Raw genomic sequence first — 27,843 nt, 5'->3', positions numbered from 1 at the left:
AAAACGACTGCCATGCCCTTCAGGTCATTAAGCAATTAGGTGCCCTTGGTTAAAAAGACAGCAATCTGTCCAAAATTACTATCAAGTGAATATTGTTCCTTTGTGTTTGATAATTGCCAGTGTTGTTGGTGTAGACACCCAAGCTAGTAATCTCTAACGATATTTCTCTCATACCCCTTCTGCCATGAAAGAATCCAACTAAATGCGATGTGGAGTAAGTATGTTTTCAGTGTATCCAAGAATGTTTCAGAGACCTATACCTGCCCTTTCTTTGTCTTAAGGATATCACTTTAATTTTGTGACTGTCCGCTTTTCATTCATCTTGGTCAGTGATGGTTAATATTTTCCTTGGAAGGGTAAAGTGAGCCACTCATTCAGCCTCTATTCTACTTGGTAGTGATTGAAAATTAGAATGAGTCGGGGAAAAAGGATTGCCAATTTAGCGGACACTCCTCACAGGAATTGTGATCCTTTCCAAGCATTTTTCTCTGGTATGAGATGGGCATGTTCTTGGTGCATGTCTTTATACAGCTAGTTTCTAATCTCAACTGTAGAAGGCACATAAGTAACCTCTGAACAGCTGCATTGGTCCTCTCATTTTTCTGAAGCATCAATATAAATTACAATTCCTTTGCTCTCAATCACGTTGTCAAAATGTAAGCCTGCTTGCCCTTCCACTTCCAGAATGCTGATTTTCTGAAAATGTTGACAAGAAATCGGTTATGTTGAATAATGTATAATTGTATGAACATCTATTAGTTATGGTTGTGCCACTGAATGAGGAGTTGCTGGCTTCCCTATGCTTTCTGACAGTGGCCATACAGGCCTGGACATCTACCCACACTATTTTCCTAGTCACAGTCCACGTTATGAGAGTGTGTAATGTAAATGCAGTCTGACTGCAGATTCCATCATTCCCACCGTAGGACTTGTCCGTTTTTGGTCACTCGCATAGGCTCTCCAATTGAGCATATTCTTTTTGCGGCTTTTTGCGGCTTGTCAATCAGTTTTAGAGTTGTGTGTTCTGCACAGACTGAAAATTATTAGTACCTAGATACCAGTATGGCATTCATAATGCTCCTTCAAGCAGACTCCATCTTCATATTATTTTTTATGCCATTGTGTTCAGTCACAGAAAGAACAGATGGATTTTGATAGTTGATCTTCTACAACCAATACTGCTTGACCACATCGGTAACCAGAGAACATCACCTTTGACCGCAAAAAGTCAAAAGCAAACTGTCAGGGCACTGCCTTCCTAATTGCATTTCAACATGGGGGTGCGCAATGAAGCAAACATTTTTTTTGGCATGTGGTAAAAATATAAATCATAACAAACAAATAGGGTTCTACTAGATAATTCTTAATAATCTTTTTGACTTTACTATTTGCAACCCATATACAAAACCCTATTTACATTTTGCCCAATTTGCTCTTGAAGGGTCTGTTGATTGATAAATGGATTTTACAATCTATTTTTACCACAACACCACCAACACCACATGTGTAGCTTGCAGACAGTTCAAGCCTACAACATTGAGGTAAGTTAAGGAAAAGCGTGGGGTTGCATATGTGGGATCGACCCGGGCCATTCAGCAGTCATTGTCGGTCAGTGACCTGTCGAATACCAAAGTTAATGAGTCTGTGTGTGCACACCACAATAGTAGAAGGGGGCCCCCTTTTACACAATATTACATTTTCACAGGTGGCCACGCCCCCTGCTTCCGGTCTTAGCCCATTCCACTTTTGATGTGCTTTAATATAAACTTAATATAAATTTGATATAAAAATGATATCAAAAATGTTTATAGATTTTATATCCAATGTATATTGGATATAACGTGGTTTCTAGTTTATATCAGTTTTCATATAAAGCAGAGGTCTCCAACTTGTCGGATCGCGAGAAACTGGTAGCTTGCCTGATACATTCCAGTCGCTCGCTTCTCTCGCGATGCACACAGCTGACACCCTCAGCCGCCCCCCTCTGCCTTTTCCATGCAAAGTAAATGCATTTCTTTAACATGAACGAGCTTGGCAACGAGACAGTCTGTGGCTCCCCAGGCAGCCAGCACTAAACAACATCCCAAACAGAATTATTTAAACAATCAGTAATCAGTTCAAGTGAGTAATAGAATTAAGCCCTTTTTCAAAATGTGTTTATATCCATCCGGTCTACTTGTTTGCCATGCAAAAATGGTTTGCTTTTTGTCAATAATGTAATATTCTTAACATTCATATAAACGAGCTTGAGGTTTGGGACAGAGTTTATTACAAACATTGTTTGCTGTGTGTCTTAAAGTGAACGTGCAGTGGTTTTAATAGATGTTTTGGGCTTGCATTATTCTGCATTCTGGGACTTTGTTTTCCTTAGAAGATGTGAAAAATAAAGCTACAATGATATTCTTTTAGCTTAACATGTTTCTATAAGGATTTACATATTGTCTGGTTGCTGTAATTTGTATATTTTGCAACTAAATTGTATGACTGTATTATTGTCGGCCATGAAATCCAAAACAATATTAGTAACAAGTAAAGTTAGGAAGGTTATGTGGTTCAATGCTTGAATTGTGCAGATGGTTAAAACCCCTGTTTCACTGTTTAACCAGTGATCCTGGGCCATTTGATCCTGGGCAAATAATTTTATCTCAGCCTGACTTAACTGCGGACAGCTTTAATGATTGCAGTGGGAAAATGCTTTACCTGCATGCTCCTGTTAGTGGCCTCTAATTCTGTCAGCTAGAATTGCATTATTGTTGCACTGGCCCTCCCTCAGTCAAATATCACTTGATTCGATAGGGATTTATAAACATATAGTCTAACCAGCCATTCAGTGCACCAGAGACTTGAGTATAGCTGGGGAATGCGACAGCACCAACTTTAATTTCATACCTGCTGCCAGTCAGCTCTGCCTCAAAGGAGAATGAGTGAAACTCTTTTCTATGCCGTGTTATGCTGCTGCCATTTTCACGGTTTCTAGGAGCCCTCATGATCTACATGCAATGGGTTAGGGCACTAATGTGGCAGCAGGGCTAACAGGACAATGTTGCTTTTTCACACACCAGATTACATAACACTGGTGGATAGCATACAGTTTCAGACTTCACACGAATGTGCCGATTACTTTCTAACATTCTGATAGTCTTTTTATGAGATAGCTACTAATAAATATTAATGAAATAAAGATGTTCTTAATAGAAAAGTGAATGCATATGTGTTTTCCTTCTGTATGAAGAGGAATCAACAACCCAGAACAATATTTGTACAAATTCCCATGTTAATGACCATCCCCCAAACCTGATAATTCTCGCTAGTCGCTCCCGACTATTGGCCTTCAACCACAAGTGGCTTTTGCGAACGTAAAGTTTGGAGACCCCTGATATGAAGTGAATATACATTTTATATCAAATCTATATAAATATGGGAGCAGCACTCAACGATGTTGCTCGGTCGTGGGCTGAGAGCGAAGTGAGCTCTGAAGACAGACTGTGAATCTAGGGTTTTGCAGAGTGATGCGTTGATATCACAGAGGGGTTCCGCCCGGGGTGACAGGGAAGCGGACAAACATTTTATGTCAAATTGATAAGCCCCCACAAAGTTTTTGATAGCAATTTTATTGAACCCCAATAATTTTTATATAAACATTATAGGAAGCAGAAAATTATAGCAAACCGTTTTGATATACTTTATTATATGAAAATGTATATATAAATATAACATGTTATATTTCTTTAATAAAAATCAATATAAAAATCATACTTTGGCTATAAGTGTATTTAAAAAGTATATTCATATTTTTTTTATATAGAAAGGTATATAAAATTAATGTTTTATATGAAATATATATTTAAATGTTTCATATAAACTTTCCCTAAAATGTTGATATGAAAAATGTATGCTAATCTTATATGCACTTGCTTTGATACAAAGTGCAAATAATGAAAAGCAGTTTGCTTTATAAGTAAAGTGTGCTTCCCAGAGCCCGTACAAAAGTCGAGCTATTGTTTTGATGTGGTCTACAGCATCTTGTGCACAGCTTACATGTGTCCCTCTGCTGCACTGTGACATGCCAAAGAGCTGTCAAACAACACTGCTGTTTGTTTAAAATCTGACAAGACTTGTGGAATCCCAGGAATGTGGTGACTCACAGAGCAGCATTCTATCCACATCAGGTCTTTATATTTAGCTCGCCAGAGTACCGGATGTTTTGTTCCAGCTGTAGAAACATACCAACCATGAAAATACACACAGAAAATGTTTATCAATTTAATCCAAAGGTGGTTATCAAGGCTATTTTTAACTTATGACTGAAGGATGGGATGGCATAGGAAACATCTGCAGGCTGAACTTAATTTTAGATCTTACTATAAGGATACAGGAAGATAACTATTCACAATCGATGGTACCACTCTCTAATTCTTGCTGAGCAGGAAATAGAATGCTTTGCTTCTGTTGATAAGAAAAGGTGCTGCTGGCCCCATGAAGCATCTGCTGGGCTGATGTTATTTTTAGATTTACCCATAACACACAGGAAATAGTATGCATGAAATAGAAAACCGCGCTTTGTTGTAAAGCAACCCCATTTCTGCATACAAAGCAAAAATACATATATCTGAAACCCCCCAGCAGTGTTGCTTCACAGCTCTTTGGTGTCTCGCAATGTGGCAGAGGGACACATGTAAGCCACGCACACAATGCTATAGACTCCATAAAAACAATAGTTTGACTTTTGGACGGTCTCTGGGAAGCACACTTTACTCATAAAGAAAACTGCTTTTCATTATTAACACTCTGTATCAAAACCAGTTCATATACGATTGGTATACATTTTTATATCAAAATTGATATAAAAATGTTTGATATTAAAGGAATTTGAGAGCAAAGGAATTGTAATTTAACTTGATGCTTCAGCAAAATGAGGACCAATTCAACTGTTCAGAGGTTGCCTATGTGCCTTATACAGGTGAGATTAGAAACTATCTATATATAGAGACATGCTCCACGAAAATGCCTATCTCATACCGGTGAAAGATGCTGGGAAAGGGTCACATATACAAAGAACCTGAGCTCCCAAATACTCTGAAGAAATTGGATGAAGGACATAATGCCTAACCAAATTCAGGCTCAAAATGTGACAACCACCCTACTCCTTATCCATCTATCTCTGTTAATGCCCACATGGTTATCCTATCTTCCTCAAAAAGGTAAAACAGTCCATTAGCAATAATCCTACAAAGACAAAGAGGTCATCACATGATACAGACTCTAGTCCAAGTGAGCGTGGAAGAAACACATATGTTGGACTCCATGGGGCTAATGAGATCCCATGAGTCGTTGCCTTGGTGACTGGAACACACTTTGAACGTATACACTTCGATTTGAAGGAAAATGGTGTTGATCTTCCACAATGACCGACAGTATGCTTAACACTTCGAAATGGAAGAGTCTGTTGCTGAAATAGAGGCAAAAAAAAGTCCTTTTAGGGTTGAATTTTGGAATCCCTTAGTTGCAACCCCTGCAAGAGGTAATTTCCTCACTGGAACAAGCATTGACCAATGTCTAGTTCCTCTTTTGACCGAGGCTTGAAAAATACTGCATTGAGCATGGTATGTTGTACCTACTCTGATACAGCATCCTGGGAGAACCCCGCCTATGCTTCCTCAACTTAAGCTGTATAAACATCTGTAGCTTTGCAGAGGCACTATAGAGGAAATATGTAAGTAAAGTGAGCTGCTCCACTTGCATTCTTCAGTTATTTCTCTTTGTTTCCACTTGAGGGAGGATCCTCTGCCTAATGCAGGACATGGCCTACATCACACCTCTCTGCGTTCCTCTGCTTGACTATCTTTTCCCACATGTTAAGAATGGATCGAAGCTGCATAGGTGTAGGTTAATTGCTTATTAGTAACTCCTCTCCTTTGCTGCCTGCCTCGCCCAACTCTTAACTGAACTATATCCAAAGGCCATACTCCTCACAGACTTCCCAAGTTCAGAACTGCCAGGTTCATATGATTGCATAGGTTAGGATTTGCAGGAGTGGCCCATGTACAGCCATTGCTTCATTTAAATTGATCAGACAAAGATTGTAATATGTTTTCTGGTGGTTCCCACATGTGTGTAATGCAATAGATTATATGGATGAAGAATACCGATGATTTGGGCAAGTAACATTTCCTTCTTGACTAGGACTTCCCGCGAGTGAACCCAGCTCTGAGCCAGATAATGTCAGGAGTCGCCCCATGAGTGTTGAGAATATCTTCAAACATGCTCAACAATGTTTTCAGTCTGTTTCAAAAGGATGGCTTGTGTTTTTTCAGCTTTCTGTTATACCAGACTAGTGATTCTTTGAGATGCCTGCGTCCTGTATGTTTTAGTTTGGCTGGAAGAGAGTCCCAGGTCTGAGTCGGTAAAACCGTTAACCACAGCACAGCCTCCTGTTAGATATACCATTTTATATGATGAAACAGTTGCATATATTGCTTAACTCCTGGACCACCTTGTTTTAATATCTTGAGGGAGGAAGCCTCCAATCGTTAAAAGCTACTGGAAGGTGAAGCACTATGTAACAATATTGTCAAAGCATTGCATATATTTAGTCAAAAATATTTACTTCAATTGATTGCATTCTCCCACGGATTCCTCATCTGTATAGTTGACCCATCCAGCATCAGCTGCTAGGGACACTTTGATGGGGATTGGGGGGGGCATAGTGTGGCTTGACATCCTCTCTTGACCATCTCCTGCCTCGACCGTGCAACTGCTCGACTTTGGAATGCGCTACGCCTCCTTACCTCAGTTCCTTTTTTCCGCATGCTCAGCACGCCGCTTAGGAACATGGCTCAAAGCATTTTTCAATTCGATATTAACCTGTCAGAATATTGGGTCCCAAGCCATGGAGATTCAAGCGCTGCAAAGACTAACTCGAAGATGTCCCTCATGGACACCTACATGTCTGTGTGTGTTGTCTGCGAGTAGGGCATGGCACCATGCAATGCGGTTCTTGTCAGGCCATGAACCCAAAGGCGGTGAGGGAACATTTGGCAAATCTTGCACTTGAAAGGCCCCCTTCCAAATCGCTGGCTAGGTTGGCTATGAGGTCTTCTGGTCCAGGCACTGAAGGACCGATTCCCGAGAAGGAAAGCGAAGTGTTAGACATCATAAAAAATTAAGAAGCATTTGCACACTAGTAGCGAGTCCCACGAATCTTAAGCTTCTTCCTTACATGAGAAAAAGAAGCACAAATGCAACTCTTACTCGTCAGGGTAAGTGGTTAAGTCTACCGTAATAGGAGGGCTTTTTGGGAGCTTGGGATGAGTTCAACAGGCAGTTGCTGCAGGTCCTCTGGAAGGCCTCTGTTGGAACAGCTTCGGCCCTAATGCCGTCAGCTAGTTCTGCACCAACTCCGCTCGTTTGTAGGGCCAGTGGTGCCCAAGGAAGTTCCAATGCCCTCCAGCTCAACCTCGATCAGCTTGGATCAGCGACATTGACGGGCCACATTGAAATTCTGTTCTCGACTGATCAATCACGAGACCAAAGCTACGTGCCAGAGTCCAGATCGTATTTTCTCAAATATATGTAGTTGATTTTCGACGAAGGGGACACAATCCCCTACTGGATGGAACCTCAGGTAGGGGCAGATATGGACCCAGTGCCCGATTTCATGACTCACTGTGCAGTCTCTAGTTAAGTTTTCAGAGGGTCTGCACAATGCAAGCTAGCTAGACGCCTCCCCCAATGTCGAGTTACATCAAGCGTCCTCATACGTGCACCTGAACGGCCATTTACTGCAACGCAGTTGAGAGCATGGTTCTCGCTCGCGGCACTTCATCTAAGCCTATCCAACAATACAAATTGATGGGCATACACGACAGAAGGCTGCAGATGTAAAGGGCTCAGTGTGGCTTTTGTGGACCCATTCATGAGCTTGTGACATCATCCGTGTTTGATGCCGGCGGTCTATGCCGAAGGTCAGACCAACCCTCCATGGATCAGTCCTCCATATGCGGATGTCTCAGGAACCCACACATGCACATCAGCACACTTGGAGCAAGCGCTTGAGAGTCTGAAGACTGCAGAGAGGCATGAACCTCAACTCCCAGCACATCCTGCATGACCCTGGTGGCCATGATGCCAGTGAGGCTATTTAAGCAAAGCCCCGACCAGAATCTGTGCTTAGCGTTGCTTTTAGTTACAAACCTTACTTCGATCACAGCAGTCTCAGCTCGCTCTGCCCTTCTTTGCAGTTTTCTGCCAGAGATCCGTCACTTCCCCTCCAGTTCAGAATCTGCACAGAAGAAAAGAACAGTCAATTGTGACCTTACCTCCTCACAAACTCCCCGAGTTGCACTCAGCTCCTGTAACCCTTAAGGACCACGCCCCACTCGTACCGCGTCCTGAGCCATGCACAGCGCATCTCCACGTCAATTCTAAATCGCACGCGCTGCGCTTCGCCTCCACCCTACAACCCATGGCAACCCAAACTTCGTAATCGCCACCTGCGCTCATGCACCCCACACAATCGACTCGCCTGATCCGGCTAGACCCTCTAGAAGTGCAGGCTCCCTCGACCCTGCCCCCACACACCTGCAAAAGAAGAAACAAGACACAGACATTGTTTATTAAAGCCAAATAAACATTGATATTCAGTATATCAACCAGTGAAGCAACTGAGGGATACAGTTGAAGAACCACTGAAGAGCTGTTGCCCGAAACCAGCCTGAAGTAGCTGGTCTACCTTCAGTCCATCCAGTGCTCAACTGTCTGGAGGAGCTGGTGTCTACTCCCCCCCACATTCCAGCTACTAGTGGAAGGGATCACAGGGGAGAGGGTGGGTGAGAGTACACTTCAAGGTTAGCCTAGTGTAAAGGTTACAGTGGTGTGTATACTAATCAGAGCCCCTTTGCTCACAGAGCCCGGAGGCACATTACATGTGTGGCATAAGGCATAGGGGCACAAGAACAACTGGGGGGTGGGGGGACAGAAGGAACACAAACATAACTGCTACCATGCTTGTACCTCTGTAACTAAGCTTGTGCAAGTAACAGCCCCTCAATGCCCTTGGGCTGCTTGCGCGCTATATAAATATAAATAAATAAATAAAATAACCCCTTTGGCTTCACTGTGCCTCTGGGGTCTGTCTATTGAAAGGCCATGGAAGACCGATGGCGGACGTGGTGGATCTCAGTGCTATCTTTGGTTCCGAAAGGTAAGGCGAGTGGGACACTGAGCTGACCAAGGCATAACCTCCGGGCCCTGTTGCACCGTTAAAAACGGGAAGGGTTAGTGGTGCAGGCCAGGGCGGTGAACTCAAGGCCTTTAACCTCAACGTCCAATCTCCTGACCAACAGTCGAAGAAGGTTGACACCTTGGCTAATGTGTTCACCTCAGGAAGCATGGTATTGAAAGCCATTAATGCTGTGTCTGCTTTTGCCAAATACCACTTATTCTGTGGAAGAATATTACAGAGGCTGCTGACAATTTCCCTGAGGGTGAGGTCCGAGATATTTTCTGGACATAGTGAAGGATGTTAAGGAGAAGGCTTGTTAAGCACGCCAGGCTGGTCTTGATGCTGCAGATTGTGTGGGCCGATCCATGGACACATCCACAGTGCTGCTCAGAGCCTGTTATCTCCAGAGTTCAGGTTTTTCTATAAATGTCCAGCTGAAACTCCTGAAGTTTGCGTTTGATGGTGAGCATTTGCTTTGCCCAAAACAAACAAGCCTCTGGATACATTTAAGGACTCAAAGCTAGTGGCGTAGTGCATGGCCAACTAAGCAGGCTTTATCTATTGGCCCGCAGAAGAGGGTTTAGGCTGTATACCCCCTTTAAAAGGAGAGCACATCTGCCACAGACCTAGCAGGGACAACAGAGCTCATATGGCCTCAGCAATGGGCTGAGGCGCGTGGAAGGCTCAGTTCACCTCAGCATCTGCAGCACCCACAACTCAGCAAACTCTGGAGTTCTTCCTTCATGTTACTTTGGTTGGAGGAAGAGTCTGTGGGTTTGAAGGGAGATGCAAGGAGATAACCTCTGATTCCTGGGTCCTCCAGTTGGTGGAACCGGGGTACTGTTTAACATTATTCAGGTGATCACCGAACAGACCACTGCCACCCTCTCAATGACCTGAAACAGAGCTCTAGGAGGAGCTGCAAGCTCTCCTGCTGAAGGGTGCAGTGGAGGATGTACGATCCAGGGGGAGGGCTGGTACTCCTACTATATCCTGGTCCCCAACAAAGGGGAGCACTATGTCCCATCCTGGACCAGGGTCTTGAACAAATTAATGAAGAAGTTAAGGATGGTGATGTTATGGGAAATCCTCCAGGCTCTTCAATGCCAGGACTGGCTGGTGTTGCTGGACCTTCAGGATGCTTAGAGGATGCTTATTTCCACATGCCGATGCACTCAAAGCACATGTGTATTTCCTGAGAATGAAGAAGCGTTTGCACACTCCTAGCAAGTCCCACCACTCTTTCTCTTCTTCCTCGAATAAGAAAAAGATGCGCAGACACAGACGTGACTCCTACTCATCAGGGGTGGGGGGAAAGGGTTAAGTCATACCCTACCTGAGGTTTATCATCAAGGACACTCATAGGTTCAAGGTGCTCCCCTTTGGCCTGACCTCCACGCCCAGAGAATTCACCAAGCTGATGTCCATGGTAGAGTCTCTGTATTTCCATACTTGGATGACTGGCTGATCTGAGGTTGGTCCCCAGAGCAAGTTTTGAGGCACCTTGTGCACTGCTGCATGGCCTGGGCTTCTCTCTGAATTTCAAGAAGTCACAGATTACACCGGCGCTGAAGCTCCAGTTTATTAGAGTAGTCCTGGACACTCGGGGAAGGGAAGGCTTTTCCCACCAAGTAAAGAGTTGCCAGCATTGCACAGATGGGCAATTATTCCCAGACCTTCAGCTCTCTTCCAGCAACCACCCCCATTTTTCTGGTGCCAGAGGCCAGGCTCTGGAAGAGATCCCTCCATGTGTCTGAATCTGTCACCGAAAACCTAGCCTGGTGGAATAAAAGGGTCAACATGTTGGCAGGGGAGCCCTTTTGGTCACAGACACCTGCTTTAGGACCTGGGGGGCCCTTTGTGGGGACCTTCAGTTGAGTGGCCATTGTTCCCAGAAGCACAGTTGTTGCCACATCAATGAGCTGCGAGCAGTGAGACTGGCGCTGACCGCTTTTACACAATTTCTCTGTGGGAAATGTTCTGGTGCTAACAGACGATAAGCATGGAGGTCAGGGTCGGACTGGGGCATAAAATTGTCTTGGACACCAATTAAAAAGTGGCCCACAGTTGCAAATGGCAGTTCATTTTTTTTGTATGAAGGACTGTTTTAATAGTACCCAAGTGGGAGTTTTTAATGAAATGTAATACAGATTGTGCAGTTTAAAGAATATTTATTCAGCAACAATGGTCAAAACTACTAGCTGCATAGTGAAGCAACTCCTCAAACTGGCCCACAATGGCCAGAAAAGTGGCCCACTTTGACCAAAAATACTGGCCCACACTAGCACTTTGCATTTTTGGTTCAGACATTGCCTTATTGCCCTATAGGCTAGTCCGAGCCTGATGGAGGTGTGCGGTCACTACCCCTGTGCAGGGAGGCCATGCAGGTATGGTTCTGGTCACTGGATAACTGTACCTCTGCCCGGGCAGCATATCTGGCGTGAGGAGGGGGGGGGGGGCAAGAACAGGTTAGCAGATGCTCTGGCTAGATTTCCCAAGAATGGGATATTTGCTCAGAGGTCATTTCGGAGATCTTCTCCCAGTGGGGAACCTAGTCAGAGGACCCGTTAGTAACAAAAGACAATGCAAAATGTAGACTGTTCTGCTTGATGGAGTTTCCCCAGAGGCAGACATTAGCGGACGTGTATCTGGTGGAATAGGTCTACGACCTCCATTATACTTTCTTGCCAATACCAGTCATGTGCGTTCTCAGGAGGTTAAGGTGGTTTGGGGTGCACATTATTCTAATTTCCTTGGATTGGGCGAGGATGACGTGGTACGCAGACCTTTTGGAATTGGCTGTGTATGGGTGTGGAAGGAGGAGCCAGCACACAAGAGGCATGTTCCTATATATAGACTTTTATTGTTAGTAAAATAAAAGAGAAAACCCATTCTGACTACAGTTCTAAGAGGAGTTTCCCTGCCTCAGATAATACTAAGGAGTGTGTCAGGATGTCAATTTAAAGTAGAGTCCACCGTCATATGTCCAAAACCTACTTCCGACCCTTACCCTTTTTCTTTAGTCCTGTATATAGTGTAAGTCTTATTGATTCCACAGAGTGGTTTCTTTCTTCGGGATGATAGCCGAAATTTCACTTCTGGGGAATTCAAAATGAAATGTTCTTCTTAAGGGATACAAATCAAAAGTCTCAAAAATAGTTTCTTGGATTGAGGTTCCAATAAGGCACATGGAACAAAGAGTCTTGTATCTTCACAATGTCATTGAAGGACTCCCTCTTCTAAACTCCCTTCCCCTGGTCTTTTCCTGATTCTTAACAGTTTGTACCGTGGTTCACTATCCTGCCAGGTATTCTAGTTGTCAGGTCCCAGACCCCTGTAATATTGGCTTCTTTCTCTTTTGGGTCCCCGATGCCTTGGATTTCTTGCTTTTGGGTCCCAGACCTCTTTGGCTTTGTACCTATTTCACTATCCTGCCAGGTGTTCATGTTGTGGGGTCCCAGACCCCTGTGGTATTGATTTCTCTCTTTTTGGGTCCCAGACCTCTTTGGTTTCTTGCCATTGGATGCCAGACCCCATTTGGCCTCTTATTCTTGGGTCACAGACCCCTTTTGTTTCTTTTCTTGAAATGGGCAGCCCTGGTCTTCCACGCTTACAGGGACTGCCACAAAGAAGATGGCTCTGGGCGAGACTCCTTATTGGATGCGGGTCCCCGACCCATGTCCCACTGCACTATAGTCTCTCGAGGTTTCCAGCAAGCATCCCAGTTTCCCACCCCTTTTCTGGTTGCTATCCAGTCTCTGTCGGCTGATTGTGGGTCTCTCACCCCTGTTTGGAGACCTCCTCCTGCGTTAGTGCTGTGGTGGCTCTGCATTGGCTTTTTGCTTTCCGTTATCGCATCTCAGGAAGACCATGCTCTCAGCTGCCACTCCGGTTTCCTGCTTTCAGGCACTGCCGGGCCGACTGAAGCTCTTTGGGCCATTTCTGCTGATGGGTAAGCGTCCCATCTGTGATTGCTTTGCTCGGCTCCTGACTGCTGGCTCCGCAACTCCGAGCTCCTCCAGGGAGGATCTCTCACTGAGCTTGAATTTCCCTCTTCTTTCATTTGTGTCTTGGCCATTAGGAAGTTCACAAAGACTAGACTGCTCAGTATGAGTCACAGAGGTGCTCTCTATGCTTCTGTATCTCCTGCTAGTCTCAGTACTAATCTTGAGGACTCCTAGTCCCAGTACTCCCTACCTTACTGGTTTTAAGGAAACAGATAGGAACACTAGGGATGGTGTTGAAGGGGGTTAGAGAGGAAGGATGGTTAGGGTTAGGTGGAACCATGTTCGCCCTGGATTGTCACTAATCACATAGGCGGCTTCCCTCCCTATGAGATTCACCCGCTGAGTACCACCGCAGGGAGACTATTGGATTGCAGCCTCACCTTCCTGGCCTCATGGAAAGGGGCTCCACCTAGGGGAGAAGTGACGACATCCGGGGATTCGTCACAGCTGTCTCCGGCTCCTTTGGATGTTGGACCATTGGTCCCACCCGAGACCTTTCAACCAATATCCGTGGTTCTTGAGAGGTTAAGTTATGAAGATTTGGACCTGGATGCAGCCATTGAAGGTCGATGAGGGCTGGGGGTGATGTGGTTGTATCTGCATCGACCCTTGATGAGGCATGCAGCCACGTGTAGGACACTTCTCAGAGGCACAAGAGAGGACGACGGGAGGCCCTCGAGGAGTGCATTGCCCCCCTTCCAGGTGGGATAGGACCAGTGTGTGAACTGTGGATCTAAAGCTGTCCGGAGGAATGGCTTGATTTTTCTTCGCAGGAGGGAAAGCAGAGTTTTCGTAGCTATGTGTGTCTTGAAGGAGAGAGTTATTTGTTGATGTTGAACCAGAGGGACTTGGCGCATGAGGTGAGCTCAGGTGTGAAGACCTCAGAGTTTATGGTTGATGGCCAGGTCTGTATGTCTGGGTGTTCAGTGTTGTTGATGAGGAGTAGGAATTCAAAAGGCAGGATTTGAGCCTATGGATGTTCTGGGGGAGTTGATCTTGAGGTATAGCTGTGTGTCGTCAGCGTATTGGTGAATGTGGGTGGTTGTGTGTGTGGCTAGGAGGGATCCCAGTGGCTCCATGTATAGATTGAAGATCACTGGGGAGAGGATGGAACCCTGTGGGACTCCACAGGTGACGGGTAGCATTGGTGATCTACAGGAGACCATCTGAATAAAGTGCTGGCGGTTGGCGAGGTAGGTTTTGAGGCAGCATAGGACAAGGTTGCTGATCCCCATGCGCTGATGTAGGGTGTTGAAAGTGGCTGAGTAGAACCAGGAGGCAGGGGTGGCCATCCTCAAGGATCGGTATGGTTGCTGTCTCCGTGCTGCAGCTGGGTCTGAACCCGGATTGGTAGGTTTGGAGATGTGTTGCTGGCCGCTTTCTCAATGATCTTACCTAGGAAGGGTAGATGGGGGATGGGGCAATACTTACCTGGGTTGTCGGGATCCAGAGTGGGTTTCTTTAGTAGAGGGAGGATTTTTCCTGTTTTTAGGGTCAATGGGATGGTGCCTTGAGTTAGGGACTTGATGTTGATCTCTGGGTAGGTCAGGAGAGCTTCGGCCGTGAGGGTCTTGAGAATGGATGCTGGGAGGATGTCTGTATACGATGTGGCTTTGAGGGCAGCCAGGGTTTCTACCAGGTCCTCTGTCGAGGGTGTCTTGACTGTTGTACAGTGTGTGGAGATTTTGCGAGGAGGGACATGAGGTTGGTCTGTGGATGTAGAGCTGGTATTTATGTGCTGGCGGGTCTTGCTGATTTTATCGATGAAGGTGTTGATGGTGGTGGGTTTTTAGATGGAATGTGGTATGGCAGAGGTGGGCTGGTAGCGGGTTGACGCATTGCTTGACCGATTTGAAGCAGGCTCTGCTTTTGTAGTCTGCTTCTGCTATGGTGTTCTGAGAGGAGGCCTTGCCTGTGTTGATGAGTTGTCAGCGGGTTGCTCTGAGTTCTTTGAGCAGCGCCAAGTTGGATGCGGTCCTGGAGCAACGCCAGGTTTTCTCTTGTTTCATGATGACTCGTTTGAGGAGGTTAAGTTGTTGTTTAAGAGGCGTGTGTCGGTCGATGGAGGCTGAAAGGGTGGCGTTGAGTGCTTCCAGTAGAGTCCCAGTTCGGTTGGGGGTATTACGTCCATGGGGCATCAATTAGGTGGAGGTTTGGCGAGGTCTTCTGTGAGGGCTTCCACAGGGAATTTCTTGAAGGACCTGAAGGTTTGCCTGATGGGTTTCTGCTGGGAGTACTTGACTGGGGTGGTGTGCAGGATTTTGAAAGGTAAGGTCAGGTGGCCAGACCAGTCAAGTGAGAGAGGCGAGCTGTAGTGGAGGGAAGACAGTGCGGTGATAATTAGGTTGAGGAAGTTAACTTTCTCGTGTGTTGGGTCTTTCATGAGCTCTGTGAGGCTGAGGGTGTCGAGAAGATAGAGAGCTTCTTTCATCGGTTTGGTGGCCTTGTTGCCTGGGAGGTTGAAGTTGCCTAGGAAGATGATGTTGGCGTGCGTGAGACGTGGTGGTAACCAGGTCAGTGAAGTCTATGATGAAGGCCGTGTTGGGTTTGGATGGTTTGTAGATGAGATGTAAGGTGACTGTGTCCATCGGGGAGAGCGAAAAGTGGCAGGAGGAAGTGGCAGGAGAGGACTTCAAAGGAGCAAATGTTGTCGACGTCAAGTCTGGTGCAGGTCCACAAAATCTTGTGGACAACTGCGAGGCCTCCGCCTGCCTTCTTCGGTCGGTCTCTGTGTTGAATGCTGTAGCAGTTGGACAATGACATCTAGGATGTGGGTGGAGGTGGGTGACAGACAGGTCTTGGTGATGAAGAGGAGTGTGTGAGGTGATGAGGTCGGCGAGGTCTGTTGCATGGGTGATAGCTGAGCGGACGTTGGCGAGCATCAACCTCCATGTTCTGGAAGTTGAGGGGGTGCTGATGGACTAGACGCTGATGTGGGTGAGGTTGCTGCATTGAGAAGTCCATGCGCCTTAGAGTAGGGGCCATGTCGTTGGCGTTGCCTGATGATAGTTGGGATGGCCTGTGGGTACGCAGGGAGAAAACACATGTTGGCGTGTGCTTACCTGTTGTCTGAGCAGGGGTTCGGCCCTGGGTCCTCCTGGTCCAAACATGAATTTCCCTTCCCTTTGCCTGCCCTTCCCTTTGGACGTCCTTGATCTAAGAGTTAAGAGCAGAAAGGAAGAGGCAGAGCTAAGAAGGTGGGTGGGACTTAAGTCAGGTGACCTAGAGCCACTCGCACTTGTTCACCAACTACAAAGTGAGCAGTTCTACTTCCATTAAACTCCTTATTCTGAAAACATCATTTTTGGTGTCAATTATGTCTGCAAGTCATGTCAGTGAGCTACAAGCACTGTCTTGTAAGCGTCCATCCTAATGTTCTTCAAGGAGAAGGTGTCCTTGAGACACCGCCCCAATTTCATACTGCAGGTGGTTTTCGAGTTTCACATTGCTCAAAAGTGTGGCTCTTCAAGTGCTTTTTCCGCCACCTCATCCCTCTGAGGAGAGGCTCCATAGGCTTGATCCAAAGTGGGCATTGAGCATTTACCTGGCTAGATCCATCGCATTCAAGATGGACAATGAGCTCTTTGTGGCTTTCTGACAATATACACTGGGGCGTACGGTTACAAAACAGCTGGATAGTTTTATGTATTACGGAATGCTCCTTGAGAGCAGATAAAGAAGTACCGCCATGTCTGAGGGCTCACTGCACCAAGAGTGTGGCGGCTTCATTGGCCCTTGAGAGAGGAGTGCCGGTGAGAGACATTTGCTGAGCTGTGACGTGGGCATTGTTACATACTTTTGCCAAACACTACAGCTTGGATGCGACTCGAGGTACTGATGCCTGTTTTGGTAAGGCGGTGCTACAGAACTTCTTGGTTTAGCTTCCATTCCCTCCTGATGGTGGGAGCACTGCTTTGGGAGTCTATCAAGATGAGGAATCTGTGGGAGAAAGGAATCAATTGAAGGAGAAATGACTTGCCGATAATGTTCTGTCTATGGATTCTTCTCCCACAAATTCCTCATCGCCCTCCAGGCCTTCCCTACTTTGAAGCTTATGAGGATCTTGTTGCTGTGTCAGTCGCCTTCTTAAGTTGGGAACAAAAGGGGATGAGTTGGCGCTCAGTGCAGCTTCTGCTTTTACACATTTATTTTAAAAAGGATTATAAGGTATATATGTTATGTCCTAAATGGGGCTTACCTTGTTTGTTGGCCTTGTTCCTCACAAAGAAAATTTGTTAGGTGTTTCAGTCCTTTTCTGTTCTGGCACAGGACGTTTGAGCCGGCGGGGGGTTGAGGGGGAGGTGGGGAACTGAGGTAAGGGGGTCGTAGTGCATTCCTTAAGTAAGATGACCAACGTCACGTCCGGAGTCTAGGAGGGACACTAGATGGTCGAGAGACCGTGTCGAGCCACTCTACGCCCCCTGTTGAAATTTTCCAAGCAGCTGTCGCTGGATGGGATATCTATCAAGATGAGGTGTCTGTGGGAGAGAAATCCATAGAAACAACATTCTGGTAAGTAATTTCTCCTTTTGCCAAATGTATTCCTTATTAATAGAGGGGTGGGTCATTAGGCTCTGAGCAGAAATTGTCAGCGCAAATTTATAAACATACGTTGTCACTGAATTTAGGAATAATATGCATTTTGAATTTGGAACAGTAACATTTTAATTTTGCTTCATTAATCTGACGCATTTGGCAAATTGGTATTTTTTTGCATTGTGAATCTTTAATATTAATTTTTAAATCAAAAGCTTGAGGCAGTGAAATGCATGACCATTTTTTGTTTGTGTTTGTTTTTTTTTCCTTGCTGTTTTGTAGCTTTCACGTTCTAGCTCTATGAGTTCACTGTCTCGTGAAGTAAGCCAGCATTTAAATCAGGTACATATGGCTGGCTGTTTATCCCTTGGTTAAGGATTTTATTCAGTCGTGTTTAGGACTTTTCTTTTTTCTTTATTTAACTAATACTTTCTTTTACTGTTCTGACCACTCCATGTTAACCCCCATTGCTGTTCAGAGAAAGCACAAATAAAGATGTAGTGTTCCTTTTGTCCATTGTCAAACGGTATACAAACAGTGAATCTGGATTATAACATTAAGCCATTACAGATAAATAAGGCAATTGACTGCACACTTCAAAAGACTGTCTTCTTGAGATCCTAGAATGTAAGAGCAACATGTAGAGTTTGAACTTTCCAAATCAAGAAGTTCCCATTGACTAGGATGACCACAAGTGACGAGGGGTAGCAGGCCATAGATGTGGAAGGTTAAAGTAGAATGTTACCTCTCTTTATTTTTCTATTTCTTCTCTTTGGTGTACCGCTCACTTCCACAACTTAATTTCTCTCCTGGGTTCAAAAAAGGAGTTATTTCTGGTGGAGTAGGGGATAGTGTATTAACAATGAACACTATTAAGTGCCCACTCTCATCTTGTGTTCATCTATGTAGGTCGGTGGATCAGGGGACCAGTGCATCCACAACAGGGATCTGTGGCTCACAGAGCCCTTCGTTATTTTGAGGTTCATGAAATGGGTATCATTGGGTTGGGTAACAATCTTTTTTAGTTCATGACTTAGCTGCCCCCATTAAGTGTAATGGAGGTTTACAAATACATTGTAGTTATTTTAGCTTGGTGAGACCATTTGCACATAGTTGAAGTATGTGATGTCTTATAGTTTTCTAGAATATTCCAGAGATTAAAATGAAGTGTACATTTTCCTCAGACATGCACTTGTCTATCCACTGGCCTCACAGCTGCCTATTGTTTCATGATCAATGCCAACTGGTTTTGTACAATTACAAAAATACGCCCTAGGGATTAGAAAACTCTTTCCTATTGAATGTCTCATCACCATGCAGAAAGAAGTATTCGGGCAATTCATTTTCCATCAACACCTTTGTATTCAATGTAAAGTATAAAATCTCACACCATACCGCTGTCCTGTCGCCATCATTGCAGTTATTAGTCTTCATGGAAAGGCTGGCACATATAGAGGAGGACAACTCTTTCATCCTGCAAGAGATATTTATTACGTCATTATTCTTTTACATGTCATCCCCACTGCAGTATAGAATACAATTCAAGTTACATGACCATTTGGCTATGACCTTCTACATGGCATGCTCTTTCTGGTGAACACAGCTTCTTTTTTTCTAAAACTGAAAGTGGTGTACATGTTTGTTATTCATTCAAATCTTCTGTATGCCCAAAGCAGGCCTTAATTGTGGATTATACCCGGTTGATGCTTGGCATTAGCAGTTATTTCCATTTGAGTGTGACATTGTCAAGGTCAGAAATCAGTTTGTTTATAATTTTTGCTAACTGGAGTCCCCCAGTCTTTTTTCTATTTTATTAGTATCTTATCTTAGGCTTGTCAACAGGTGAACTCATTCCAAGTCACACTAAAGATTGCAATTGCCTTTTGGTTATGCAACCCCAAGCAGCCCATGTGGGTACCAGGCCAGGGATTTTATGAAAGTATTCCCTTTTAACATTTGATGAGTCTCCTCAGCTAGAAAGTGTCCGTCATAGGCCAGTGGCAACAGTGTACTTTGGTTTTGGTTGCACCACAGTGAGCCTACTTGCTGCATTCCCTGAAACGAAGCAACGTCGCTACCAAAAGTTGTTTACATCCTGTGGCCTCGTAATTTTCTTTTTAGCCCTACCTGTTGTGTTTTCACATAAAAAACCACCAGTTTGGCTGCTCCGTCTGAAAGCGCTCTTTCTTCGAACTGTGAATCCTTTGTTGTGAATGGGATCTGAATAAGTTCTACTGGATAACTCAATCCAGATTGTGTGTTGTGTGTGTGTTGTGTGTGTGTTGTGATGGCTAAGGGAACAGCTCAAAACCAACTTGAAATTGTCTATGTATTTTATTTTTAGCCAGAGAAAGTTGTTGGGATTGACTGAACCGACGGTGGTGGGATGGGAAATAGACCGTATTCTCCTACTTCCCGTTTCCTCCATACTGCATGGGTGTCCCTCGCTAGTGACGGGAGACCAAACCTTTTTCACCTGAAAAAACGTTCTCCCCCTTTAAATTTAGAGGCGCATGAGGGCATAGCCCTGGGAGCATGTGCTCCCCTGACTGCCCACTGGCGCCACACCTCAGTCCCCTTTTCCACGGGAACGGGACGATTTCACCAGCGCTCCTGGGTTTGGCTTCAGCCATGTAATACCATGCGCTCTTCCCCGGATACTTTCTGTCGTCTTTTATAAATCAGGTACTTGGTCCTCTGGTGCCACGCTCCTCCCCGGCGTATGTGGACTTCAGCAGGTGTCCAGTTTGCAAGGGGCTCTTCCCTATGTTCGATCCCCACGCTCTTTGCCTGCGCTGCCTTGGCCCCGACCACGGCTGGCAGGGTTGTACCAGGTTACACCGCATGATTTGAAGAACATGCTCGCTTGGCGGAGGGAGCTCTTCGAGAAGTGTCCTCCAGAGGACTTGAAGGACTTTGTCAGACATAAGTCAAGGCCCAAGGTAGGGCCGCTTTTTTCCATCGCACCCCACAAGGGCCACCCCTTCCCAAGGAAACGCCAGAGTGGGAGGAACCTTTCAGGTTCTCGCACCAGCACTGGTACTGGGGCTAGTTCAGGTACCGGCCACCAGGCCGAGGGGTCATTAGATCCTTCCGGAGACGGTGCTGAGGGACCGCAAGGTTCTTTTACCGGGTGTACACCAGAGGGGCTACGCCCTAGTACCAGCCAGATGTCAGAGGGGGCCCTCCTGCATGCAGCACTATCAGCAATTCTGCCGAGGGCAAAACGCCTACCAGGCCCTGTCCTGAGGTGCAGGGTAGGTCTTGTGCTCCACGGCCAAGATTCCTGGTGGAGGCCAGGCCCAGTGAGCCAAGCACCACAAGCTCAACAAGATGGCCGCCGCGCCAGACAAAATGGCCGCTCGTCTGATACTGCCCCAGGGAACGGAGCAGGTGGGAAAATGAGTTACAAGGTGGGACTGTTGTCAACCAGGTACGTGGCCTACAGCTTATCCATCAGCATTGCATGGCAGTCTTACCCCGCAACCGGCTAGACAGAGTACGCACCAGCCCCAGCAGCCGCCCGTCAACATCACCTGCCACCCCACCGGCCTGTGAGGACAGGTTCTTTTAAAAGTTACTCACTCTCATGAGATCTCCTCAGGTGGGGGCCATCCTTAGGGATGTTCAGGCAGTTCCACGCCAGGCTCCATCTCCGGTCTCCACACCGCAGCCCTCAGTGCCCAGCACTCCCCCACCCGCTCCGGACCAGCCGGACGCCCTGGTAGAAACGGATGAGGAAGAAGACCCTGACGCACCATAGTCAGCCTAGGCCTTCCACAAACGACTTGCAGGTCTGGCAGAGTACTTGGGCTTTTCTCAACCCGAGGTCAAACAACCGGTGGCGGGGGTCCTTGCCGAGGTCCTCACTCTATGCCCTGCGGCTGGAATGGGGATCTTGATGCAGAAGGACGTTGTTGCCTTGGCCAAAAAGGGGTGGCTTAAGCCCCACTCGGTCCAGCCTGTCAACCGGCGCCTCAAATCCAAGTATGGGCAAATGGAGGGGGATCCACTCTTGCTGTCGGCACACCCTCAACCGCACTCTTCGGTGATTGCTGCAGCGTCACTCTACTCAAAGCCTCAGTCGTACTTGCCCACCTCATCCTTGGTGCTGCTTGGCAGGGAGGAGATCATCTTGGAGACGTACGGGAAGAAGCTTTATTCCAACACTTCGCTGCATCTTTGTCAATCCTAAGCGGATGCCATGCTGGCAGCCGTTAACCAGAGGCTTTGGTTGGCAATAGCCAACTTCCTTCCAGAACTTCAGGTGCAGTGTCGGGCATGTTTCAAGGCAGGACTGGTGGAGTCTAAATTGATTGTGCAGGACACCATGGAGTCCACCGTGGCCCACATTGACACCTCTGGCCGGGCCATATGCATCTGCCTGGCTTTGGGGTACTAAATTCAGCTCAGACGTCCAGGAACGCATATTGGACCTTCCATTCGAGGGTGGTGACCTCTTTAACTGCACCACTAATGAGGAGCTAGATAAAAAGAAAAACAGTTCACAAACTGAAAAGTCTTTATCCTTACGAAGGCCATGCCCAAGGCGTACACCCAGTTGCATCAACGCTCCAACAAGGGGCGGCCGTTCAGCGGGTTCCGGGGCTTCCAAGAAGGGAGGTCTAGGCAGTCTGACCGTTCTGAGTCGGTATACACGCATTTCGTCGAAGTATTTTTCAACGTGGGACATTTCATCGCCAACATTTTCATCGACAAACTCGTTTTTAAAAGAATATTTTTTGGTGGGTGTTTTGTTGGGGTTTGGGTATGATTATTTAATTAAGGGGGGAGTCTAGAGGGGGAACCCCCCCTCCCCCAGAAATAATTTTTTTTTTTTTAAAAAGAGTTTTGGTCGATTAAAACGTGGCGATGAAAAGTCCCACGTTGAAAAATACTTCGGCGAAATCACGTAGAACCTAACCTCTGAGTCAGCACCTGTGTAAACAAGAAACGGAGAAAAGGAGGAGAGCAAGGGCTTTTTTCAGTCCCCATCTTCTGCAACATCCTCAGAGGGAAAGAAGGCATGACGCGCCCCTTCGGGTCCAAATGTATCCGGTGGGGGGCAGGCATGCCCTTCAAGTAGTTTTGGCGTCAGAAGTTTGTGGACCCCTGGATCCTATCTGTAGTATCAACAGGGTATCGCCTACCGATCCCATCCTCTCCTCCCTCCTCCCCTCCACTCCCACAGATTGGGACAGCAACTCTGTTTTGCGGAAATCCGGTCGCTCGTCGAGAGCCAGGCAGTGGAAGAAGTCCCAGCATCCCAGCGAGGATTGGGCTTCTACTCCAGGATTTTCACCATATGAAAGAAGAACCTTACTGGCCTGAGAGTTGTTGGACCGCTCCACCCTCAAACTCTCCTTTCCTCTTCAAAACTTCAAGACACCAGGACTAATTGCGGAGATATTGTGCAGGGGAGACTGGATGTGCTCCCTGGATCTGAAGGGTGCTTATCTAGATCTCCTGATTTTGGCAGCCGCATTCCTCCTTTCTGTGGTTCAGGATCATGGGTTACCATTTCCAATACAATGTGCTACCCTTCAACCTCGGTTCAGTGCCCAGGGTATTTACCATACTCACGAATGCAGTGGCCGCCCTCCTCATGTCCCAAGTCTCCCCGTACCTGGATGACTTGCTCGTCAGGGCGAGATCGCCGGAGGTGGTTCTTCACACTTCCTCCGCCCTTATGATCACACTCCACGAGATGGGTTTTTCGATCAACCTCAAGAAGGCTCAGCTGCAGCCTACCCAGAGCCTGACCTTTCTGGGCCTCATATGGGACACAAGCTCAGAGAGTTTTCCCTTCGGAGGACAAGATCATGGCCATCAAGAGGGCCATTACTCACTTCCTCACCCGAGAAGTGACCTCGGCCTGGTGGTATCAACATTTGTTAGGTATCATGGTAGCGGTCCTGCTGGCCGTACCCCACACGAGACTCAAGATGAGATTACAGCTGCACTTCGCGGCCTTATGGAATGAGGAGCAGGGCTCCCAAGCAGTGCTTGTCAGCATTCCTCCTTCTCTCCACCCGGCCCTCACATGGTGGTCCAAGGACTGCAACCTGCGGATGGGCAGGCCCTTCCGGCACCCGGCCTGCAGGTCACCATCACCATGGATTCCTCCCTGGAAGGGTGGGGGCCACTCTGGAAAACCACAGTGTCCATGGAGTCTGGACCCTTCAGGAGCACGAGACTCATATCTACTGGCTGGAGCTGAAAGCCACCTGGCTAGCTCTCAAAGCTTTCCTGCCACTCATTGGGGGAAAGGTTGTCCTCATCCAGACGGACAACTCCACCAGCATGTACTATGTCAACAAGCAGGGTGGTACCAGGTGCCCTCTGCTGTGCAGCCTAGCGATGAGCATGTGGGAATGGGCCCTGGAGAACAACATCTACCTGACTGCCATCCACCTCCCGGGAGAGTCCAACCTGGAAGCGGACAGGCTTAGCAGACTGGGAGCGAACAATTACGGATGGCAAATGAACGATCAGGTCCTGCTTGGGATCTTCAGCAGATGGTGGGGCTTCCTCAGGTGGATCTTTTTGCTTCCTGGGCCAACAAGAAGTGCCAGCAGTTCACATCCTGGTAGGGGCACGGCCCCAGCTCCAGCTCCCAGGGCGACGCATTCCAGATACAATGGAACGGCATGACAGCATATGCCTTCGCTCCCACACCCCTGGTCCACGGGGTGATCTGCAAGATAAGAGAATCATGTCACATCTGCATTATTCTGATAGCTTTGTGGTGGCTGGCGAGACTGTGGTTCTCATAACGTCTCAGCCAGGCCACCCATTCACCTGCCACTGGGTCCAGCTCACCTTCTCTAGCAGAAGGGGGGGGCAGGGTCATCCACCCGTTACACAGAAATTAGCCCTCGCAGCATGGTTCCTGAGCAGGTCACACTGAAGCATCTGAGCCTGTCACAGGCTAACCTAGATATCATTCAGGGTGCTAAGAGCAAGGCTACTAGGAGCCAGTGCAAGAGTAAATGGACAAGATTATGTCACTGGACGGACTCCAAGGAGATCGCCCCTCCACCCCCATACGTGTACATTAGACGATGTGCTCTCCTTCTCTGCACACCTCGCTCACTGAGGGGTGCAAGTGGACACATGCTGCACCTATTGGGCAGCCATAGGGGCCTACAGGAATTCAGAGGAGAAGGTCTTCTCTTCCAACCCGGTGGTTAAACATCATCTGGCAGGCCTCACCAGGCTCTACATGCCCATCAAGAAACCACACCCTGTGTGGGATCTCAATATAGTGTTGGGCGCCCTGGCACTCAAGCCTTTCGAACCAGTGGCGTCCGCGGACACCAGACTCTTCACCATTAAAACAGCTCTGTTGGTGGGTCTCACATCTGCCTGTAGAGTCAGTGAGATCCAGGCACTGGTGGCTTCAGAACCCTATACTACTTTTCACAAAGATAAGGTGGTCCTGAGAACGCACCCTGCGTTCCTACCTATAGTTGTCTCTGCGTTCCCACTAAATGAAGTGATAGTGTTACCTACCTTTTTTGCCGACCCTAAGGACGATACTCAAAGGGTCTTGCACTATCTGGATGTTGGACACGCTCTGAAATTCTAGCTAGACAGGACCAAGAGCTTCCGCAAGTTGGAAGCTCTTATTTGTCACCTTCGGGGGGGGTCAAGGCCTGGGTATCAGGCATCCAAGGCCTCTATAGCAAGGTGGATGCTCAAGAAGGCCTATGATGGGCAGCACAAACCGCTTCAGCGAACATGCATGCCCACGCTGTCAGAACCAAGGCAACAGTCGTCGCATTCCAGAGACGACTCCCGTGGCAGGTCATCAGCAGGGTGGCTACCTGGGCCCCCCCTCCGGCCTTCTGCAACTATGCCTGTTTGGACACCGGCTCTAAGTCAGACGTGGCTTTCGGACAGGCGGTTCTAAGGAACTTGTTTTCCTAAGGAGGGTCACTTCTCCAACCTGGGGCTAAATACAGTTGTAATCGCCCATGCAGTATGGAGGAAAGTGGACGGGACGTAGGAGTAATTAATAGTTGCTCACTGTAGTGACTAACGTACTCCTATAGTCTGCTTTCCTCCATACGTCCCACCATCCCCCCCACTAATACTGGTCTCATTAGGCAATCTTAATATCGTTGACGTGTCAATGGGGACTGAGGTGTGGCGCCGGGGGGCGGAGTCAGTGGAGCGCATGCTCCCAGGGCTGAGCCTCTAAATTTAAAGGGGAAAAAGGTTTTTTCTGGGGAAAAATGTTGTCTCCCGTCCCTAGCGAGGGACGTCCATGCAGTATGGAGGAAAGGGGACTATGGACTAGGAGTAAGTTATTCATTACGGTGAGTAACTATTCATTTATACTAACACTCAACTAGACCCTTAACCAGATGTGGTCCTCGATCCTTTCTCTGTAGTTCAACGCTTCCGATATGACTGTACAAACAGTCACTCAGTTTCTGAGATTTTATAGTTTCCTGAACACTTCTTTCTTCGCTCTGTGTTTTTTGTTGGTTGGTGAAGGGGTCATCAGGCTCTCGCATTAATCTTCTGGGACTCCACTACCAACCACCACAACCAAATATCCTTGGGTCATTTGGGGCAGCCAGGGAGTGGCATCAGATGAAGCATCTGCTGCTGGACCCCAGGATACCGCAACCTTTTCCCTCCTGTTTGGTCTAAGAAAATAACTTTTTTTTTTTTAACAAATTTATTTGAAGCCGGTTGCAAAAGAATACATATCAAATCCTTACCTTGGCTAATGCCCTTCACCCGCCCCCTTAAGTGTCCCTCTTATTGCTTTTCCCTTTTAGGTCAAACACCTCCGTATCCGTTTGTTTCAGAGTGGACGTCGGGAGTTTGGGAGTTCGGTTAGGGGTGTAGGAACAGCCTTGCTAGTTGTGGTTGGAAGGTGAGTGGCGGGAACTCAGTTGAATTCCAGTATAGGGGCCCAGCAGTCTGTAAAGCAGCGTCTCTTCCTTTGCTGGAGTGACCTTCTCCGCCACCTGGATGTCCCAGACCTTTGTCCACCATAGCGACAGCAGGGTGCCTTCGCGTGACTTCCATTTATGGGCTAAGGTGATTTTCTCTGCCAGGAGGAATTGGGTCACTAATCTTGCCGTTGGTCCCTTCCTCAGGTAGCTCTCTGCGTGCGGGGTAACCAGTAAGATCATCTCCGAGTCCATTGGCAAACTACGGTGCATGATCAATTCTATGTACCAGAGCACTTCTTCCCAGAAACTATGCGCCACTGGGCAGTCCCACCACATGTGAAGGTATGTTCCTCGTGCTCCACATTGTCTCCAGCACTTGGGGTCTAGGGAGCTCTTGAAATGGTGCAGGCGCTCCGGATGGCTAGTACCAACAGTAGAGCAATTTAAGTGTGCATTCCTTGTTTGTGACGCATCTGGTGGCTGAACTGTTCCTTGACCAGATGTCGATCCAGGTTTGGTCTTCTTTTGGGTGGCCAAGTTTTTTTCCCCCATTGGGTCATGCATCAGGGGCGTGTGTCCAACATGTCCTCCTGTAACAGTTTGTATAGCCTCGTGATGAGGCCTCTTCTAGAGACCTCTTGTAGTAGTAGTTCTATGGGGTGAGGCGTTCCGGTTGCTTCACTTTTAATCTGTGGTTGATCCAGTGGCGGATTTGTGTGTATGTGAACCTGTCTGTTTCCTGTAGGGCAAATTTGGTTTTGTATTCCTCAAAAGTTAGGGGGGGAGGGGTACTACCCTCGTACAACTGTAAAAATCGTCTTCAGCCCCCCCCGTTTCCTATTCTTGAAGTTAGCCACTACTAGGCCTGGGGTAAAGTCTGGGTTTTGGAGGACTTACGGGTTCGGGCTCAGCCCTCTGGGGATCCCTTTCTTTCGCAGTGCCTAATCCCAAACTCTCCAGGACGTTTTAGTTGAGGCAAGGATGGTTGTCCAGTGTCTACGTGCGGGGCCTAAGGAATGCCGCAGTGAGCTTAGTGTGTGGGGGAGAGGGGGCATCTGGCTTGCTCTATAATTGCCCATTTCGGGGGTGGTTGGGAACTGACCATGCCCAAGTGTTCGTTAATTGTGCCGCCGTGTAATAACTGCAGAGGTTTGGCACTCCC

General features: G+C 47.2%; 1 protein-coding gene across 6 annotated transcripts in view; it reads left to right on the top strand.

The window, feature by feature from the left end:
* The window catches only part of SEC16A (SEC16 homolog A, endoplasmic reticulum export factor), a 1,467,667-nt gene that overhangs the window by 1,379,605 nt on the left and 60,219 nt on the right, over positions 1–27,843 (top strand). For 5 of the 6 annotated variants that reach the window (XR_011268503.1, XM_069609587.1, XM_069609584.1 and 2 more), the window contains one exon: positions 18,049–18,108. The exons of the other annotated variant lie outside the window; for it this stretch is intronic. Coding sequence is in view for 4 of the 5 variants with exons in the window: in XM_069609587.1 (XP_069465688.1) it covers positions 18,049–18,108 (60 nt within the window). In the remaining variant the exon portion in view is untranslated. The remainder of the gene's footprint in view (positions 1–18,048; positions 18,109–27,843) is intronic. 6 annotated transcript variants of the gene reach the window in all.

Source organism: Ambystoma mexicanum, chromosome 8, assembly GCF_040938575.1.
Source record: "Ambystoma mexicanum isolate Mex_15411 chromosome 8, UKY_AmexF1_1, whole genome shotgun sequence".
NCBI classification, from domain to species: Eukaryota; Metazoa; Chordata; class Amphibia; order Caudata; family Ambystomatidae; genus Ambystoma; species Ambystoma mexicanum.
This window is presented reverse-complemented; position numbering and strand designations above follow the sequence as displayed.